Source organism: Macaca thibetana, chromosome 8 (assembly GCF_024542745.1).
Source record: "Macaca thibetana thibetana isolate TM-01 chromosome 8, ASM2454274v1, whole genome shotgun sequence".
NCBI lineage: Eukaryota > Metazoa > Chordata > Mammalia > Primates > Cercopithecidae > Macaca > Macaca thibetana.
This window is the reverse complement of record NC_065585.1, coordinates 50,441,711-50,463,641: the sequence shown is the minus strand read 5'-3', so window position 1 is coordinate 50,463,641 and position 21,931 is coordinate 50,441,711. Positions and strand designations below refer to the sequence as shown.

The following is a 21,931-nucleotide window of genomic DNA, read 5'->3' as shown; positions in this document are numbered from 1 at the left end:
TAGAAAAACATCAATTTTTTTTTTCTTTTCTTTTTTTTTTTTTTTGAGATGGAGTCTCGGAGTCTCGCTCTGTCACCCAGGCTAGAGTGCAGTGGCCGGATCTCAGCTCACTGCAAGCTCCGCTTCCCAGGTTTACGCCATTCTCCTGCCTCAGCCTCCCGAGTAGCTCGGACTGCAGGCGCCCGCCACCTCGCCAGGCTAGTTTTTTGTATTTTTTAGTAGAGACGGGGTTTCACAGGGTTAGCCAGGATGGTCTCGATCTCCTGACCTTGTGATCCGCCCGTCTCGGCCTCCCAAAGTGCTGGGATTACAGGCTTGAGCCACCGCGCCCGGCAATTTTTTTTTTTCTTTTGAGTCGGAATTTCGCTCTTGTTGCCCAGGCTGGAGTGTAATGGCACTATCTCGGCTCACCGCAACCTCCGCGTCCTGGGTTCAAGCAATTCTCCTGCCTCAGCCTCCCAAGTAGCTGAGATTACAGGCAGGCACCACCACACCCAGCTAATTTTATATTTTTAGTAGAGAAGCGGTTTCTCCATGTTGGTCAGGCTGGTCTCAAACTCCCGACCTCAGATGATCTGCCTGCCTCGGCCTCCCAAAGTGCTGAGGGATTACAGGTGTGAGCCACCGCACCCAGCAAAAAACATTCATTTCTAACCTGGCATAAACTATTGGGCATTTGAGTCTATTAAAAAACTTTGTTATGTAAATGCTCAAGTATGTTTTGGCCTCCACTCTGATAAGTGGGAAATCTGAAACAGCATATTCTAGGGATATATTAATCAGAAGCTCTTGTGTTTTTCTTTATTTTTAAATTTTCTCCATTAAAAAAAAAAGCCACAAGTGGTAGGTTATGCCTGTAATCCCAGCACTTTGGGAGACTAAGGTGGGAGGATCACTGGAAGCCAGGAGTTAGACACCAGCCTGAGACTCAAAGTGAGACCCCATCTCTACTAAAAATAAAAAAAAAAACTAGCTTGGCATGGTGGCTCATGCCTGTAATCCCAGCACTTTAGGAGTTCGATACGGGCAAATCATTGGAGGTTAGGGGTTCGAGACCAGCCTGGCCAACATGGTGAAACTCCACCTACTAAAAAATACAAAAATTAGCCAGGTGTAGTGGTGGGTATCTGTAATCCCAGCTACTTGGGAGGTTGAGGCAGGAGAGTTGCTTGAACCCAGGAGACGGAGGGTGCAGTGAGCCAAGATCATGCCACTGCACTCCAGCCTGGGTGTCACAGCTAGACTCCGTCTCAAAAAATAAATAAAAATAAATGGGCTGGGTGTGGTGGCTCACGCCTATAATCCCAGCACTTTGGGAGGCCGAGGCAGGCAGATCACAAGGTCTGAGACCAGACTGGCCAATATGGTGAAACCCCGTCTCTACTAGTACCAAAATTAACCGGGCATGGTGGCGGGCACCTGTAGTTCCAGGTACTAGGGAGGCCGAGGCAGAAGAATCGCTTGAACCTGGGAGGCGGAGGTTGCAGTGAGTCGAGATCGTGCCACTGCACTCCAGCCAGGGCAACAGAGCGAGACTCCATCTCAAAAAATAAAAATAAAAATAAATGAGGCTGTCATAACAGCATCTGGAAGAGCAGGTGAAATGAAAGCTTGTATGCCTCATGTGGTTTTGTTTTCTCTTTTTGGGCTTGTGACCCGCTTCTCTCCCTCAAAACAGGGTTTCAGTTATCCAGTGACTCATACGTTAGCATAGAACAGAAAATAATGAGAAGGGCTTTCCATTTGGGTCGTCTCTGATTATCAATACAAAATCAGTTACATCACATCTTTTCTCTTTCATTACATCAAGCCCTACTTTTTCTTCTGACCTCTCATGTTTCTCAGAAAAGAATATTCTCCTTTGCATCAAAGGTGTTGCATAGGTGAGAGACACGCTGATTCTTCAAAGAAGGAATGACATACATACCTTCTATGCATCTCTTGCCTTTCATATGACACTATAAATTACAAGTAACGTCATCTTTTTTTGTTTTTGTTTTGCGAGATGTAGTCTGGCTCTGTCACCCAGGGCAGAGTGCAGTGGCGCTACCATGGCTCACTGCAGCCTTGATCTCCCAGGCTTAAGTGATCCTCACATCTCAGCCTCCCAAGTAGCTGAGACTAAAGGCATGCACCACCTCACTCGGCTAATTTTTTGACTTTTTGTGGAGACAGGGTCTCACTTTGTTGCCCAGGCTGGTCTCAAAGTACTGAGCTCAAGCAATCTTCCCACATCAGCCTCACAGTGTGCTGGGATTACAGGTGTGAGCCCCCATGCCCAGCCAAGTAACAACATTTTGAGCCATCAAAGGAAGCACAGGAAGTTTTACTTTTTTTTAATGAGTGATGTAGTCACAAATAAACTGTGCATGCTTGTATAAAAGCTTTATGGTGAGGAATAACCGTTTTCTTTCTTGGGATAACCCTTTGTTGTAAAATCAGCTTTTGTTATAACCCAATGAATGAATATGTATATTTAGTAATATGTGTGTGTTTTTCTATCTTTGGTTTGTGGTATAGTGTTATTGTGTTCTATCCTGGAATTCTTTGTAGTTGAACCAGAAGAATACCAAGCCTCAGAGATGCTTATATTTCCTATTTTGAACTTGCCCTTATCATTCCAGTTTACTACTTTAATTGAAATTTTTATTGAGATTCACATGCAGTTGTAAAAAATAATACACAGTGAACCCTTGTACACTTGGCCTAGTTTATCCCAATGGTAACATATGGGAATCAGCTTACTTACTAATTCGCTTGTTGTTGCAAGTGTTCTCACAGGACCAAAAAAAAAAGAGAATTCTTGATTTAAAAGTTTTCTTACAAGTTAAATATTTAGTATAACAAATGCAAACAAGAATTTAGCATCCAATGAAATGATGCTAGAAGTAATAGTAATATTGATGCAATATGAAGCAATATTATAATATGAGAGAAGTGCCAGGTAATTTTTGTGGGTGGCCATGATTACGATTATCAGTGTTTTCAGTTTGGATTAGGTGTCTAAATGATGTAAACAAGAACAACTGCTGTGGGCAACTCACTCTGTACTACCAGTCAGCGAGAGTTCAGTATGGCTTTCAGGGAGGAAATGACCCTTTTTAATTAAAAACCTTAATGCACCTTCTGAGAATAAAAATACAAATATGCTTAATCCTTTTTACCGTTGCACAAAATTAGCAAATGTGTTGGACCTCAAGGAAAAATAATCAGTCAAAACACCTAACAGACATTTGGTTTCAATTTAAAAAATTGTTTTTCCAAGGATTTTTTTCTTATAAAATTCAAACCATATTAATCAAATATAACTTAAAATCCCTATTATAGACACTTGCAAACAGAAGTTCTGAGATTATATATCTACCACTAAGTTTCAACAATATCTTTTTTTTTTTCTTTGAGATAGTCTCGCTGTGTTACCCAAGCTGGAGTGCAATGGCGTGTGGTCTCAGCTCACTGTAACTTCTGCCTCTTTGGTTCAAGCAATTCTCCTGCCTTAGCTCCCCGAGTAGTGGGGTTACAGGCGTATGCCACCACCAGGGAAATGTTTAAAATAGGGCAATATGAGGTGAAATAAGCTTACTGTGTTTATCAAGATTGTCTCCTGTATTTTGGTTAAGTTCTTCTGCTTTAAAGTCGTTACTACTTTAAGAATAAAGTATATAATTTAAAGGTATGTCTGATACAAATAGTTAACAGATGAAAAAAATGATCCCTAGGTTTTGTTCTTGGGGGCGGTGGGGGTGGTAGTAGGAAAAGCAATAGCAGTAGATGAAACAAGATTGGCAAACTTGATATTGTTGTGCAGGGCACATTATCTCACGGCTGTAATCCCAGCACTTTGGGAGGCCGAGGCAGGTGGATCACTTGAGGTCAGGAGTTTGAGACCATCCTGGCCAACTTGGGGAAACCCCATCTCTACTAAAAATACAAAAGTTAGCCAGACATGATGGCACATGCCTGTAATCCCAGCTACTTGGGAGGCTGAAATGGGAGAATCACTTGAACCTGGGAGGTGGAGGTTACAGTGAACAGAGATCGTGCTACTGCACTCCAGCCTGGGCAACAAAGTGAGACTCTGTCTCAAAAATAAATAACTAAATGATAACCAAAAAAATCTTCAAAAATAATAACTTTTGTGAATGTGCCTATCTGGAAAGTGCTTTCCATTACTTTGCCAATGTGCCCAAATGTTCATGGATCACAGTGGATTTTACTTGCTTCCTAACCTAGGATTTAAATAAAAATACTGCATTTTGAAATGTCATTTTTTCCTAAATCTATAAAAGGATCAGCTGTGTTATTTTGTACTTTCAGCTGAGCAAGAAGACTGCTTTTAGCCGAGCACGGTGGCTCACACTTGTAATCCCAGCACTTTGAGAGGCCGAGGAGGGCAGATCACCTGGCATCAGGAGTTCGACACCAGCCTGGCCAACATGGTGAAACCCCACCTCTACTAAAAATATAAAAATTAGCCGGGCGTGGTGGTGCACACCTGTAATCCCAGCTACTCAGGAGGCTGAGGCATGAGAATTGCTTGAACCTGGGAGGTGGAGGTTGCAGTGAGCCGAGATTGTGCCATTGCACTCCAGCCTGGGTGACAGTGAGATTCCTCTCGAAACAAACAACTTTCAAAACAGTTTCTAATATAGGATTTTCTTTTTTCTCGAACACTCTGAAGAGACCAAGTATAGGATTTGTTTGAAAACTAGTGTGGGATTTATTTGAAAACGAAATTCTTTTAGGGGACTTTATGCAGTAATCTTGTTTTGTGTAAGCAGTCTCTCACTTTGCTGTGTGTTTGGAACAAATATTAAGTTAACGCTAGTATGCAGTTCCTTTTTTGTAATCTTTGATACAACTGGGGTAAAAATTTTTTTTTTTTTAATTTTGTTTTTTGAGACGGAGTTTTGCTCTTATTGCCCAGGCTGGAGTGCAATGGCGCGATCTCAGCTCACCACAACCTCCGCCTCCCAGGTTCAAGCAATTCTCCTGCCTCAGCCTCCCGAGTAGCTGGGATTACAGGCATGCGCCACCATGCCCAGCTAATTTTGTATTTTTAGTAGAGATGGGTTTTTTCCGTGTTGGTCAGGTCCATCTCGAACTCCCAACGTGAGGTGCTCCACCCACCTCGGCCTCCCTAAGTGCTGGGATTACAGGCGTGAGCCACTGCGCCCAGCCTGGGGGTAAATTTAAGTTTAGTTTCCAAATTTTTTTGGCAGCACATACATTTGCCAGGTATTTGGGTGAAATATATTCTTAGAAGATTTATTCATTTGTGCCAAAGTGTTTTCCTATTTATTTGGTTCCTTAGACTTTTCTCCGAGTGGTAGAAACACAGGGCTGTAGAAGCCTGTATGGACTTTTAGGAGCACTAACAGAAATCCAGGGTCCAGAGGTAGTCATCAGTCCATAGACTGCTGTAGTTATTAAATCCATGAAGAACCTTGAAAAGTTAACCTTGTTAATTTCAGATGAAATTTAAAGTCAGTTTAAAGGTTTCCTACATGAAAATTGACTAGGTTTTACATTGGCAAGGACTGAAACAGAATGTTTCCAGTAACTTCCAAATATGTGGTATTTGTAACACTAGGGATGTTAATGTTGATAAAATGGTTCTGTGCGGTCATTTTGCAAAGCAGTGGAAATTAGATTTTTCTGCAGGGTTTCGCAAAAATGTGAAACAATATGTAGCCCATGATTCAGAGGGGAGAATGTAATTCTCTAATCTTCCCACTTAATCCATTCCTCTAACCATACATATGATACTTTGGCCTCTCTTTTTTAGAGAAATTATGGCAAGTCTGCAGGGCGTGGTAGCTCACGCCTGTAATCCCAGAAATTTAGGAGACCAAGGTAGGAGGATCACTTGAGCCCAGGAGTTAGAGACTATCCTGGGCATACGAAAAATTATTTTTTATGTTGGGATGGTGGCACCCACTTGCCCACTTGTAGTCCCAGCTACGTGGGAGGCTGAGGCTAGAGGATTGCTTGAGCCTGGAGATTGAAGCTGCAATGAGCTGTGATCCTGCCACTGCTCTCCAGCCCTGGGAGACAGCACAAGCCTGTCTCTTAAAAAAATAATGATAATAAAAAGCCACGTATATCTATATATGGCAAATCCTCAAATTGTGAATATTAATACTCTCTCATACTTCTGACTACCTTTATTTTAGAAAATCACCTGATAACATTAAGTAGTATTACCAATGTTTGTACTTTGTAATTATTAAATGGAGGAAGAGTATTATAAATCTTGTTATCAATATAGTATATATTATGAGTATGTTGATGTGGTGGGCATCTTGGCATCCAGTATGTTCATATCTTGTTTTATATACAATTTTATATGATTTGTTAGGCTACACTGTATATTATAAAACTAGACAATATATATTAGGGTCTGGAAAATATAGAGTAGGGAGAAATTTGTGGATAACAGAATCTTGGCCAATTAAATTGATATTGGCATACCAATGGGCTGTGCGGGAGCTTGAGACTGCAGGGAACTGTGATTGTGCCACTGCACTCTAGTCTGGTTGACAGTGAGACCCTGTCTCAGCAAAACAATAAGGTTGGGTGTGGTGGCTCTGTAATCCCAGCACTTTGGGAGGCTGAGGAGAGCAGATCACCTGAGGTTAGGAGTTCAAGACTATCCTGGCCAACGTGGCAAAACTCCATCTCTGAAAAAATAAAAAAATTAGCCAGGCATGGTGGCAGACGCCTGTAATCCCAGCTATTTGGGAGGCTGAGGCAGGAGAATGGCATGAATATGAAAGATGGAAGTTGCAGATCGTGCCACTGTACTCCAGCCTGGGCGACAGGGAGACGGAATCTCAAAAAAACAAAACAAAAAGAAAACCAACAAAAAACAATGGGTTGGGAGCAGGTAGTCAAAGCAAAGGAAGATTGAATGGTAAAATTCATAATTTAAAGGAAAAGATCATAACTTATCAGGGAAATGGAATTTTTATTTACATTGTGTTTAGAAAAACTTAATACCTATATATGTTGTTTTGTTTGAGACAGTCTCCCTTTGTCACCCAGGCTGGAGTGCAGTGTTGTGATCTCAGCTCACTGCAACCTCTGTCCCCTGAGTTCAAGCGATTCTCCTGCCTCAGTCTCCTGCAGCACCCACTACCCTGGCTAATTTTTGTATTTTTAGTAGAGACAGGTTTTGCCATGTTGGCCAGACTGGTCTCGAACTCCTGACCTCAAGTGATCCACCCGCCTCGGCCTCCCATAGTGCTGGGATTACAGGCATGAGCCACCACGGCTGGCCTATGTTACCTATATATGTACAGAGGATATTATGTGCTGCAGTGGAGGAAGTCTTTGACAACTTTATAATATATTAACTCATGTATTTCATTCAGTAATTTCCTAACATGATCTTGGTGCAGCTTACTGAAGGAGCCTTGGCTGTGATCCTAAGTAATTAATGTCTTTGCAACTATGATGCTCTAACAGTTTTCTGGATACAAGCCTTTAGAAAAGCCCCTCTAGTATTATTTTCTTTCCCTTCATTTCCTCACATCCCTTCAGCTCTTTGTTCAGGCAACCCTACGGTTGCTTATCCAGCTCAAGGACAGTCTCCTTGTTAGTTTATTTGATGTGGTGTAGTCTCCAAAACTTTAGAACCTTTGAATACACTGCTACATTGACTTGGTCATTTGTCCCTAACCCTTCATCCTGTCCCTCTGTCATCCTGTCAATTTTTGAACTTTTATATCTTTTGAGTACAAGTTACATTATTGACACCATGTATATATGATATGTTAATAAATACTGGGCACTTGAGAATCTGAAATATAAAGGTATAATGGAGGTAAGAATCTAAAACAGTGACATTATTGAACGTAACTTTAGATGAGTTACTAATTGGCATAGCACTTTTTTATGAACTTTTTATTCTTAACTTGGCGTGTGATTAGAAAATGTTGTGCTTAATCCTTATATTTCTCTAAACTACTGCCATAAAGTCAATACACATGATTTTTATTACAGCTTTGAGGTAATTTGATAAAATTTACCTATTTTAAGTGTTCAGTCATTTTTAGTATATTTACAGAGTTCCAAAATTTACAATTGTAGAATAATTTTACAATCTATAGGTAATCATGTAACAGTCTAATTTTAGAATATTATGTCACTCCAAAAAGAAACCTTATGCCCATTAGTTAGAAACTCCCATTTGCCTGTCGTCTCTCTCTTCACTGACCCCTCTCCTCATCCCTAAACAACTATCAATCCATTTTCTATTTCTATAGATTTTCCTGTTCTAGATAATGTTTCAGTTTCATTCATATTGTAACATATATCATCCCTTTTATGGTGAAATAATCATTGTAGAGCCATACCACATTTGGTTTATCCATTCATCAGTTGATGGCTATTTAGAGTTGTTTACACTTTTTGGCTATTAAGAATACTACTTCAAACATTTGCATTCATGTTTCTGTGTGGACATAGGTTCTCAGTTTTCTTGGGTATAAGAAGTGGAATTGCTGGATAATACAGTAACTTTAGCTTTCAAGAAATTGCCAACCAGCTGGGTGCTGTGGCTCACGCCTGTAATCCCAGCACTTTGGGAGGCCGAGGCAGGCAAATCACAAGGTCAGGAGATCGAGACCATCCTGGCTAACATGGTGAAACCCCGTCTCTACTAAAAATACAAAAAAATTAGCCGGGTGTGGTGGGAGGGCCTGTAGTCCCAGCTACTCGGGAGGCTGAGGCAGGAGAATGGCGTGAACCCAGGAGGCAGAGCTTGCAGTGAGCCGAGATTGCACCACTGCACTCCAGCCTGGGCAACAGAGTGAGACTCCGTCTCCAAAAAAAAAAAAAAAAAAAAGTTTTCCAAAATGGCTTCACCATTTGACATTCCCACTAACAGCATACGAAGGTTCTAATTTCTGTAATTCCTTCCCAATTCTTACTGTCTTTAATTTTACCCATTGTCTTGGGTGTGAGTTTGCTATCTCATGGTTTTGATTTGCCATTTCCTTAATAAGCATTGGTTTTGAGAATCTTTATATGTGGATCTTAGCTATTTGCACATCTTTGGAGAAATGTCTACTCAAATCCTTTGCACATTTTTAAGTTGGATTATTTTCACTTGTAAATTTTTTTCATATATTCTAAATATGAAATCTTATAAGACATCATTTACAAATATTTTCTCCAATTCTGTAGGTTGTCTTTTCATTTTCTTGATAGTATCCTTTAAAGTCTAAAAGTTTTTAATTTTGATAGTTAAGTTGTTCTTTTTTCCCTTACACTTTTGGTGTGATATCTAATCCAAAGTCACAAAGATTTACTACTATGTTTTATAAGTGTTTTGTAGTTTTAACTCTTAGGTTTAGGTATAATTCGATTTGAGTTAATTTTTTGTGTGGTGTGAGGTAGGGGTCTAAAATCATCCCTTTAGAAAAAAATAGTCATCCTTTTATGTGTTGATAGTCCATTGTTACAGCACCATTTATTGAAAACACCTCTTTCCACATCAAATTGTGTTCTAGTAACTCTTATCAAAAATCTGTGACCAGCTCTTTTTGTGCCATCAAAATGGTGCACATGAATGTCCTGACTATTGCTCTTAAGAGCATCAACAATGTCAAAAAGGCAAACATCAGGTTCTTAGAAGGCTGTGCCCCAGTGTGATTGTCCAGTTTCTGACTGATGATGAAGCATGGTTACAATGGCGAATTTGAAGTCATTGAGATCAGAGCTGGGGAAATTGTTGTGAACCTCACAGGCAAGTTAAACAAGTGTGATCATCCTCAGATTTCATGTGCAACTCAAAGATCTAGAAAAGTGGCAGGATTATCTGCTTCCGTGTCATCAGTTTCGTTTCATTATACTGACAACTTGGGCTGGCATCACAGACCATGAAGAAGCACGATGAAAACACACAGGAGGAAAAACCCTGGGATTCATCTTCTTGGGGATATAATATATACAAATAAAATTCCTCAACAGCCAGGTGCCGTGGCTCATACCTGTAATCCTGGCACTTTGGGAGTCCGAGGCGGGCAGATCATGAGGTCAGGAGATCGAGACCATCCTGGCTAACGTGGTGAAACCCCCCCCACCCCAAAAATATCCCCCAACAGACAAAAACAAAACCAATTGATAATAAGTGTAAAGGTTTATTTCTGTTCTCTCAATTGCATTCCGTGGGTCTATATGCCTCTCCTTGTGCTAGTACTATACTGTTGTGATTGCTGTAGCTTTGTAGTACGTTTTGGATTTGTGAAGAAAAAGTCCTAATTTTTCTTTGTTGACTATTCTGGATCCTTTGTATTTCCATATACATTTTAGGTTAAGTTTTGTCAATTTCTGTATGAAAGACAGCTGGAATTTTGATAGTTATTTAATTGCATCTGTAGGTCAATTTGGTGGTATGGCCATTTTAACAATATTAAGTCTTGCCCAGGCATGGTGGCTCATGCCTGTAATCCCAGTACTTTGGGCGGCTGAGGTGGGCAGATCACTTGAAGCCACCAGTAGTTTGAGACCAGCCTGGCCAACGTGGGAAACCCTGTCTCTACTGAAAATACAAAAATTAGCCGGATGTGATGGCACATGCTTGTAATCCCAGGTACTTGGGAGGCTAAGGCACGAGAATTGCTTGAACCTGGGAGGCAGATATTGTAGTGAGCTAAGATCAAACCACTGCACTCCAGCCTGGGTGACAGCAAGACTCAGTCTCAAAAAAAAATTACATTTATGAACATGGGCTGCCTTTCCATTTATTTAGATGATTTTTTCTTTTAACAATGTTTTGTAGTTTTCAGTGTGCAAGTCTTGCACTTTTAAATGCTTTTCTATTTTTGATGCTATAGTGAATAGAATTGTTTGATTTTTGGTGATTGTAGTGTATAGAAATGCAATTGATTTATCCCTGTATTGATCTTATGTAACCTTGCTGAACTGGCTTACTCGATCTAGTAGTTTTTTAGTAAATTCTTTATTTTTCTACATATAAGTTCATATTTGTCTTTATCTTGTCATTTTTATAATGTAAATTATTATTGCTGATTCTTATTTCAGTAATCCACAAAAGACCTTAAAATTTAGAATTTAGGGTTTTTTTGTTTTGAAACAGAGTCTCACTTTGTTGCCCAGGCTGGAGTGCAGCAAATCTTGGCTCACTGCAACCTCTGCCTCCTGGGTTCAAGTGATTCTTGTGCCTCAGCCTCCCAAGCAGCTGGAATCACAGGCATGTGCTACCATGCCTGGCTGATTTTTTTTTTTTTTTTTTTTTTTTTTTTTTTTTGAGATAGAGTCTCGCTCTGTTGCCCAGGCTGGAGTGCAGTGGCACGATCTCAGCTCACTGAAAGCTCTGTCTCCCAGGTTAACGCCATTGTCCTGCCTCAGCCTCCTGGGTAGCTGGGACTACAGGCACCTGCCACCATTCCCGGCTAAATTTTGTATTTTTTAGTAGAGATGGGGTTTCACTGTGTTAACCGGGATGTTCTTGATCTCCTGACCTCGTGATCCACCCACCTTACCCTCCCAAAGTGCTGGGATTACGGGCATGAACCACTATGCCCGACCTAATTTTTTGTTGTTGTTTTTAATTAGAGACAGGACTTTACCATGTTGGCCAGGCTGCTCTCACATTCCTGGCCTCAAATGATCACCTGCTTTCGCCTCCCTGAGCTACCATCCCTGGCTAATTTTTTCTTTTTTTCTTTTTTTTTTTTTTTTTTTGTATTTTTAGTGGAGATGGGATTTCACCATGTTGGCTAGGCTGGTCTCGAACTCCTGGCCTCAAGTGATCTGCCCGCCTTGGCCTCCCAAAGTGCTGGGATCACAGGTATGAGCCACTGTGCCCCGCCTAGAATTTAGGTTGATGAAAAATTCTTACTCTCATGCCCTGTCAGGTAGATATATGACTTTTTAAATTTTTCTTATGGTTCCTTGTATACAGCAGGTAATCATAGTTGTGAAAAATAAGGGTAAGAATCCAAATTGTGTTGTATTTAAGCCTCATCAGAATAGATGGTACCTTAGATGTGGAATATAATTGTCATTTATAACCTTAAATTTCTAGTTGTGCAACATTTACTTTGGCTGGTTTTATCTTGATTATATTTTGAGAGTACTAGAGACCTCAGGCTTAATTTATAGAAGGAGATCTTTAGGCAAATGGAATAGAATATGGCAGGACAAAGCTGTGAAAGTAAGTTGTATGCTGTGAAAATGACCTTTTATATCTAGTCTGGAAAAGTCTAAGTAACCAGTAATGAAATTTGTGCAGAAGTCCTGATGGTCTTTGAGGATTAGACTTGCTATCTATCTGAGCAAACACCATCTTTGAGTGAATGCTAGTTGTATAGGAGGAAAGTAATGAACCAGAAGTCAAGAGTTTGAGTGGTTCTTATAGTTTGGCAAGAGGTAACTTATGTGACCCATTGAGAAATTATTAAACTCTTAGCTTCTGTTTCTACCTCTGTGAAAATGAAGAGGTATGGCTGAATAGTGGCTAATGTCCTACTCAGACCAAAAGTTTAGCATTTCTTCTTTCTCTAGTCTCATAGTTGCCCATAAATTGACTTAAAATCTCACATTATGATCACTTAGTAGCCTTTAAAATATATTTATATCAGTGTCTGGGTTTTGCTTTCTTGAGTTTCTAATTTTTAATTTGTTGCGGTAATATCTCATAATAGAGAGTTGTTTAAAAAACAACCCAAAAACTCTACTGGTGATTCTTACTTGCAAATTAGTTAAAGACCGCTGCTTTAGCAACATAATAGGTTAAGGGCAGCTTAATGTCAAGTAATAGTTTCAGGCTCCCATTGTTTTTAAAATAATGAAATATGATGGTGATGAAAATAGCAAGAATGAAGTAATGTTACAGCATTTTTATTGTTTATGAAGTAATTTGATATGTTAAGTCACTGAAGCTGAAGAGCAGTTCTGTGAAACTAGGAAAGTGCTGATCACCCCCTAGTTAGCAAATGAAGGAATTAAGTGACTTACTCAAGGTAGCTGTGCTAATTAGAGACAGAGTCTGGGACTGGAGGCACATCTGACTCCATTCTCATTAAGCCATCTGGTAGGATTATGTATGATAGATAATCTCAAAGACTTTTAGTCCTTTCTGTTATGTGTTTTTCTTTGAAATGGGACAATTACCAACTCAGAAAGATGAATAAAGGTTAATAATCCTAAGTTGCGAGTGTATATTACTCGCTGATGACTTTTTAAAAATTCCCTATAGATTTTCAATTATGAGTTTTAATTATATTAAACTGCATATGTAATATGAATTGTGTAATAAAAATAATTTTTTAATAATGGCCACCAATTGAGGTAGAAAACAGACTGGGTGGGAACAGGGTGAAACTAATTGCATAATATGGTAATGACTCGAGATGTCACATAAAGTTGGGTGTTCACTTGGCTGTGTTCCTTGGAGGTTATGGTTGCAGATATACCTGAAGACCCACTGATCAATTTTCTCCCTTGTGTTAATGGTGATTGATTTAATTTTTTATGTATCCCTTCCAACTTCCCCCACTCCCATTTTTTAAAAGGCAAGAAAATATAACTAATGGGCACTCTAGTACTTTGATTCGCTGTAGTACTGCTGTGCTATTCCTCATGCTCATATGGGTAGAACAGTCTACTCTTTGGTGCAATCACTTTGGATACTTTTGGTCTCCATGGCTGTGGTTCCCATTAGTTCTTTGTATGCGTGCCTCTTCATGCCTTAGTGTTCCTGGTAGCTAGCCTGTGAATCATCAGAGAACTGGGCCTCGGAAGTGGTGCTTTGTGGTGGAGTTGACATGAGGCTTACTTCTGTCCTTCCTCTTCTCTTAAGAATCTCAGGGATGTGAGGAAGCCCTGTATGTAATTCTGCACTAAGCTCTAATCTCACTGCCTTTCAACTTTTGGCTTTCGTGGTAACGTGAGACAGAACTGCTGTGGTGTTTTCACCTGTCTTAGGAAAGACAGCTCTGAGAAGTATAAGAAAGGTTGCCTTGAGAAATTCTGTTTCCTTAAGTAACTAATGTTTTTATAGTAAGTATTCAACATTGTCTATTCCTATTGGTTCACTGTGCTTTCTCTTCCTTTAGCCCCCCAGGTTCGCCTAATAGTCTTGGCTACTTCCCTACAGCTGCTAATCTTAGCGGTGTCCCTCCACAGCCTGGCACGGTGGTCAGAATGCAGGGCCTGGCCTACAATACTGGAGTTAAGGAAATTCTTAACTTCTTCCAAGGTTACCAGGTCAGTAGCTTGAAGGAGAATAATCCTCAGTGCCCTTATTAAGTTGATTTACCTAAAGAATGCAGCCAGGAAAGAAACAGATTCTATGAAACTCGTGTGTGTATATATGCTAATGGATTTGCTTATGGAAACAAATAGATCTGGAGTCACTGTGGGGACCAACTTCAGACTCATCCCCTTGTCAAAAATTAAGGCTTTTCCATGCTGTCTTAAGTCTTCCAACTTAATCTTTTAGTTACTTTTTGAAAAGTGAGCTACTTTGGGAAAGCTCTTGAGGGCATGCAGCAGTATGAGTGTTTACATCTAGAATAGGATTGGCTAAGGGGTTTTATTCAAAGTCAAGTGTCAAATCCTTGACTAAACCAATAAGTACTTAAACATGGATTTTAAAGGTGAGTATTTAAACATGGTCAGAGGCCCCTGGATAACCTGAAGAAAAAAAAAATTGCCTAACTCCTGGGAGACTCATGAGTCCTTAAGTGGTGACACCTTAGAATGAGCTCTCAGGTGTTTGGCGAGCCTTTCATATTTATTCTTGTGACGCTAATGTTTGCTCTTGGCAGTTTTTTCTACCTCAGTCTGTGTCCATCAGCTGTTTTCTCAAATATGCTAAAGAATGAGATGACTTTTAGTTAAGAGTTCTTTAACAGTGAACATTGTCATCCCATCTAAGCAGATACCTTTCTTTCCTCAAGTCACATAATTACCTAAGTCTTGAATTCCTTCTTTCCTGCCATGTCTAAAAACTAAGTGACTTACAGTCTTTTTATTGTACTAATAGCAAAAATTGTCCTCTTTCCTCCTGGATCTGAACGTTTCTTGAGTCTTTAGGGTTGAGAAGCTGTTTTCGGAATAATAGTCACATTCTAAAATAGCCCGTGAGCATTTTCAGTACAGCATTACAAGGGTTGTATCTGTAGAGGCTAATTGATGATTACAATGGGTTTACGAGCTTGGCATCTATGAGTCATGGAGGACTGTGATCTCAGCTAAAATTATCTCAGGGGTGATGCTACCGGCCCAAACCTACCAAGTGGCTATCATTTTCTCAGGGGCTTTTAAACATACAAAGGACACTTTCTGACAAAGAAAATCTATGGCTCATAGTGAAAAGCTGAAGGAAGGTGGAGGTCAGTAGATACTCCTCTCTTAGCAATTTTGCTGCCTTTAGAAGACTTTGAAAGGGATTAAAAAGTTACTTTTTCAGCTGTGTGTGGTGGCTCACGCCTGTAATCCCAGCACTTTGGGAGGCTGAGGTGGGTGGATCACGAGGTCATTAAATCGAGACCATCCTGGCTAATGAAACCCTGTCTCTACTAAAAAAAATACAAAAAATTAGCCAGGCATGGTGGTGGGTGCCTGTAGTTCTAGCTTCTTGGGAGGCTGAGGCAGGACAATGGCATGAACCCAGGAGGCAGAGCTTGCAGTGAGCTGAGATTGTGCAACTGCACTCCAGCCTGGGTGACAGAGCGAGACTCTGTCTCAAAAAAAAAAAAAAAAAAAAAAAAAATTACTTTTTAAACTTCCTGTCTGATTCGTTAGATTATAAAAGGAAGATTTTACTGAAAACTTATTGAAAAGGTTGCTTATTATGGAGAAAACATTTTGACATGTATTTTATTTTTTCCTTTGTTTTCCTAGTGAAGAAAGTTCAAAGAAAGTTTCGGGTTTTAGTACTCAGCTCAATTAATTTCTTTTTCGTTTGTTAGACAAACTTTTACATTCACACTGAATAGAGTTAGGTTGCCTTACGTATAAATTAGTAATGAGATGAAGCAAAATTGCTCTTTATTATTAAGAGTGTCGGCTGGGCATGGTGGCTTACACCTGTAATCCCAGCACTTTGGGAGACTGAGGCAGGTGGATCACTTGAAGTCAGGAGTTTGAGAACAGCCTGACCAACATGAAACCCTGTCTCTACTAAAAATACAAAACCTAGCCAGGCGTGGTGGCATTCGCCTGTAGTCCCAGCTGCTCAGGAGGCTGAGGCAGGAGAATCGCTTCAACCCAGGAGGCTGAGGTTACAGTGAGCCAAGATCACGCCCACTGCACTACAGCCTGGGTGACAGAGCGAGACTCCATCTCAGAAAAAAAGTGTCATGGCTGGCATTTGTGGGTATTTATTTTACCACAACCATGCAATAGGGATTATTTCTATGTTTATGACTAAAAGATTCACATTCTTCAAAATTAAGATAACATAACTTCAGTCTGTAGCAGTTTTTCTTTTTAGTAACTTCTTAGAACCATTCAAGGTTGAAATAGAGTTGTCCAGTATAACTAGAAACATAACGATTATGCAATATTATTTCATCTCAAGGCATTTGGCCTTCATTTCTGAAGTGCTTGGAATTTATGAACTGGAACAGTGAGTTAGGATTACATAGGAACTTCAGTTATCTAATTCAACCTATCAGATTTTTCTGATATCTTCTTCAGTAATCTGAGCTTTGAGGCAGTCATAATGCATGCACTCAAAATCTTTACACCTAACTCAATTTTGTATCATTCTTACATAAAACGCGTATTTTCTACTATCTTGAAGAATCCATGCCTTCTTGTTTCGTGTTCTCAGTTAAATTCACTATGGGGTTCCATCTTCTTTAGATTTGGCAACCAAGACGATAAAATCAGTGGATGACATTTTTAAAAAACTGTTCACTTAAGGGTAATCTGTGTTTACCGAGAGTGCATATATTGCTGTTGCTGGCTTAATGGGAGGTTTTAATTTTATTTCTAGTTATTTTATATAATTATATAATTATATAATAACTAAGCAAATATCCAGGCAATAATTGGTTGAGTAAATAAAATTTCTTTTTCTTTTTTTTTTTTTTCAAGACGGAGTCTCGCTCTGTCACCCAGGCTGGAGTGCAATGGCGCAATCCCAGCTCACTGCAACCTCCGCCTCCTGGGTTCAAGCAATTCTCCTGCCTCAACCTCTCAAGTAGCTGGGATTACACGCGTGCCACCATGCCCAGCTAATATTTTGTATTTTTTTAGTAGAGAGAGGGTTTCACCGTGCTGGCCAAGCTGGTCTCGAACTCCTGACCTCGTGACCCGCCTGCCTCCGCATCCCAAAGTGCTCGGATTACAGGCATGAGCCACCGCACCTGGCCTATTTTTCTCTTTTCTATCTATTCTGAAGCTGAAGAAATTTGATGGTCTCTGATTCTGTCTCTTAAAAATACATATCTTGATGTAATAATGGCATATATAATTTTATAAATTATCTTTAAATATAATTTTTTATGTATTTTCCCCCAACCTTTAACAAAATTTCTTACATAAAACTACTCTAGGCCAGGCGCAGGAGCCCAGGAGGTCAAGGCTGCAGTGAGCCATGATTGCACCACTGTACTCCAGCCTGGGTGACAAAGAGCAAGACCCTGTCTCAAAACAAAATTTCTTACATAAAACTACTCTAGGCCTGGGATTACACCTGTAATCCCAGCACGTTGGGAGGCCGAGGCGGGTGGATCACCTGAGGCCAGGAGTTCAAGACCAGCCCAGCCAACATGGTGAAACCCTGTCTCTACTAAAAATACAAAAAAATAGCCACGCATGGTGGTGCACGCCTGTAGTCCCAGCTACTCTGGAGGCTGAGGCAGGAGAAGTGATTGAACCCAGGAGGTGGAAGTTGCACTGAGCTGAGAATGCGACATTGCACTCCAGCCTGGGTGACAGAGCAAGACTCCGATTAAAAAAATATATATGTTAAGAGGGCCAGGTGTGGTTGCTCCTGGCAACCTGGTTGCTCCAGAGCAAGACTCTGTCTCAAAACAAACAAACAAAAAACTACTCTTTGTGTCTTCCATACTTCATCTGGGGTGGAGGTAAAGCCAGAAAGACCAAGGATTTACAAACTACCATGAAAATACTTGATAATGAGGATGTCATTCTGGTCCGTAAAAGAAACGTGTGTATATTTTAGATAATACTTTTTCATACTGAATGGACTCTCAGGTATCCTTACACAAATCCTTTAATATTTTCATTTGCTCTTTGTACTACCCTTTACCGTCAATGCCTTTTACATTTTCAATAAATGCGAGTTTTTGTTTCTCTTCAAGTACTGATTGTTTCTTTGGACCTCTCACTCCTAGCAGCTTTACTTGCTGCCCTACTGGGAGAATAAGACTGATATTACAAATACATCTAATGCTATCTAAAATTCACTGCGTTGTTTGGAGATACTGGGTATTGGGCTTATTGTACAATGCCTTGCAAATAACTAGTGCTCAAATATTTGATATCTAATCATACCTGCAGTAGCGTGAAAACAGTACTATGCAAGATCTGAAGAAATTGGTCTCCTAAGAGACCAATATGTGTATGTGTGTAATCCATGTTTTCAATCTAATGTCCTGTGTGTGTGTGTAATCCATGTTTTCAATCTAATGTCCCGTGTGTGTGTGTGTGTGTGTAATCCATGTTTTCAATCTAATGTCCATCCTAGAAAGGACTCTTATGGTATTTAAACATGTTAAGAAATAAAGATTTGGGTTAGTAGATATGTATATGGCTTGTACCTGTGTTTGTTTCCTCCTATCTAAATGTCCTATACTTTCATTGGTAGATCTATTTAGTTGAAATATTATCCATAGTGACAGTTTGTCCGTCTTTTGATCCTGTTTGTTTTAACTTGCGTTTTAGTATGCAACCGAGGATGGACTTATACACACAAATGACCAGGCCAGGACTCTACCCAAAGAATGGGTTTGTATTTAAGGGCCCCAGCAGTTAGAACATCCTCAGAAAAGAAGGTAAGGCTTTATGATGTGCAAGTTAAATGATAAAGGGCCAAACAAATAGAGATCAAGATTCTGAAGGCATTTAGAAATCAACTGAGAGAATCCTTTTCTTCAGTGTAATATAAAATATCAGATATCCTGGAAGGAATGGAGACTAGAATTAAGTTTGTCATCTAGGCACATAGAATCTAAGCAACATTAATGGATCAGAGTTGTTATTGTGGGGCAAGGGAAGACTTTTCCCTTTGGACATTCATTTACTATCTCTCATGTGGAGTACGAGTTGGGTATTCTTTAATTCAGGTAAAAATTACATAACATAAAATTAACCATTTTAAACTCATTTACAACTCAGTGGTTTTTAATATATTCACTACATTGTGCAACTACTACCTCAATTTAGTTCTAAAACATTTTTGTCACTCCCTGTTTTCTCTCCCAATAGCTCCTGGCAACTAATCTGCTTTCTGTCTCTGTGGATTTAGCTATTCTGGATATTTCATATAAATGGAATCATACATGTGACCTTTTCTGTGTTTATCTGTTTAGGTTCACCCTTGTAGCACATGTTAATGCTTCATTTGTTTTTATGACTGAATAATATTTCGTTTATGGACATATGACATTTTATTTATCCACTGATAGACATTTTAATTGTTTGCACTTTCTGGCTATTGTGAATGGTGCTGATGTGAGCACTCACGCATAATTATTTGAATATCTGTTTTTAATTATCTTTGGTGTGTACCCAGGAGTATAATCACTGAGTCATGTAGTGATTCTTTTGGATTGGGTATATTTTTCCTGTTTCCTCTTTTAAAAAGATTGTTGTAGAATATACACAACAAAACTTAACAATTTTAAAGTGTCCAGTAGCATTAAGTGTACATTCACATTGTCGTGCAACCAGGTACCGCCATCTACCTCCAGAACTTTCTCATTTTCTCAAACTAACATTCTGTACCCATGAAACAAGAATTCTCCATTGCTCCTTCTCCCCAGCCTATGGTAACTACCATTCTACTTTGTCTCTATGAATGTGACTATTCTAGGTAGTCCTAAGCAGATTGATTTGTCCTTTGGTAACTGGCTTATTTATTTCACTTAGCATTATGTGTTTAAGTAGATTTGGGCATACGTTTACATGTGCTTTAATCCAAGATGATTGGAAGGTTTTTTGTTGCATGTCTTTTTCCTTTTCTAGAACTAAATGTAGACAACAGGAACCCTGATAAGTTTCTTTGAAAATAGTCTTCTAGATTAATGTTTTGAGTCCAGTTTCTCCTCAATCCCCATTAATCCACAATCTTTTCTTAAAGGATACTGGCATTCTTTGAGGCTTCTTGGGAGATGTAGTTGTAGGGCTGTGTTCAGGAATTTTGATACTGGTTTTTATTCATTTTTGATTGTTGAGTTTTTTGAAGTTGGCATGCTGGCATGCCCAATTCTGTTAACATTTTCATGGCTGTGGACCCTGTGGGCTTTAACCATGTGGTTTCTAAACTGGAAATGAGGTTGCCAATACTTTGTCATCATTGAGAAATAAGAATTTGCATCTTAGCCCTTTGCTCTGAAGTGTGGAAACCCCAGTTCAAAGTTAGAAGTGAAGATTTTTTTCAGATCTGTCATTTTCGGTGAGGTTTCAGGATACTTGGTCCTACCAACGAGTGTCACGTACGAATGCTTTGCAGTGGTAATGGGTGTTCTCTAGTCTTTGTCTCAGTGGTGAGAATACATTGTTCTAGCCTGTTGATATCCATTTTGGTCCATATTTTCTTTTCATGTGTTCATTGTTGAACACAATGTTGTCTATGAATTTGATTAACACACAGTCTATATTTTTAAATGAGTATACTGGATAAGAAATGACTAGAAATGGAAGCTTTTGACATTATACCAGAAATGTCCTAAACTGACTATGAACCATTACTCACCACCTCTAGTTTTTTACCCTATATTTATATATTTGGAGTCATGACAGAATAACAGATTGGGTGCTGTGTTCTAATCTAGATGTCTGTATCTTTTCATCATAATAAAGTCAGGTGCCTTTATATTACAAATTTTTAAAAATACAGATCAGGCTAAGAGCAGTGGCTCATGCCTGTAATCACAGCACCTTGGGAGAACAAGGTGGGCAGATCACTTAAGCTCTAGGAATTTGAAACCAGCCTGTGCAACATGGCGAAACCCTGTCACTACAAAAAAATACAAAAAATTACCTAGGTGTGGTGACATTTACCTGTAATCCCAGCTACTCTGGAGGCTGAGGTAGGAGTGTCAATTGAGCCCAGGAGGTCAAGGCTGCAGTGAGCCATGATTGCACCACTGCACTCCAGCCTGGGTGACAAAGAGCAAGACCCTGTCTCAAAACAAAAGAAAAAGGATAGATCACTGTGTGAAATACTTGGCATAATTTATCTCATTTAATTATCTTACCAACTCTAGGAGATAGGATTATAAAAGTATTGGGTGCTCATTGCAAAGAATTTGGAACAGAGAGACAGGTATAAAGAAGTCACTAATAATCCCACCACCCAGAAACAAGCATAATAAATACTTCCTTTCATCCTCTCATACCCTCATGCAATTTTGGACCTTGTTTCTTTCCCCTTAACCTTGTATTGTTATATATATATATATATTTACCACCTCCTTATCAGTATCAAATTCATCATCATAACCGAGTGGCTCATGCTTTTGTAAGTACTTACATCCACAGTTTCATTTGAGACACAGCATAACCCTGCAAGGAGGCATCATGGGCCCATTTGACAGATGAAGAAATGAAACCCAGAGAGGTTAGGCAACTTCCACAAGTCATACAGCTAATGATGAAGCTGACAAAAAGATCCACGCCTTCTGGCTTCACTCTGAGGACTCTTTTCTGTTAACCAAACAGTAGCATGGCAAAGTGCTTCCAGTGGACTGCATGG

General features: G+C 39.6%; 1 protein-coding gene and 1 long non-coding RNA gene across 8 annotated transcripts in view; both read left to right on the top strand.

The window, feature by feature from the left end:
* LOC126960869 (uncharacterized) overlaps window positions 1-21,931 on the top strand; it is a 289,975-nt gene that overhangs the window by 175,872 nt on the left and 92,172 nt on the right. The window lies entirely within an intron of this gene.
* ESRP1 (epithelial splicing regulatory protein 1) overlaps window positions 1-21,931 on the top strand; it is a 69,112-nt gene that overhangs the window by 39,815 nt on the left and 7,366 nt on the right. For 2 of the 7 annotated variants that reach the window (XM_050800497.1, XM_050800496.1), the window contains exons 14-15: window positions 14,091-14,241; window positions 18,898-19,007. The exons of 2 other annotated variants lie outside the window; for them this stretch is intronic. In XM_050800497.1, coding sequence (XP_050656454.1) covers window positions 14,091-14,241; window positions 18,898-18,972 — 226 coding nt within the window. In that variant the 3' untranslated portion in view covers window positions 18,973-19,007. Of the gene's footprint in view, window positions 1-14,090; window positions 14,242-18,897; window positions 19,008-21,931 lie in introns of those variants that run through there. 3 more of the 7 variants (XM_050800499.1, XM_050800498.1, XM_050800500.1) reach the window with 2 other exon arrangements.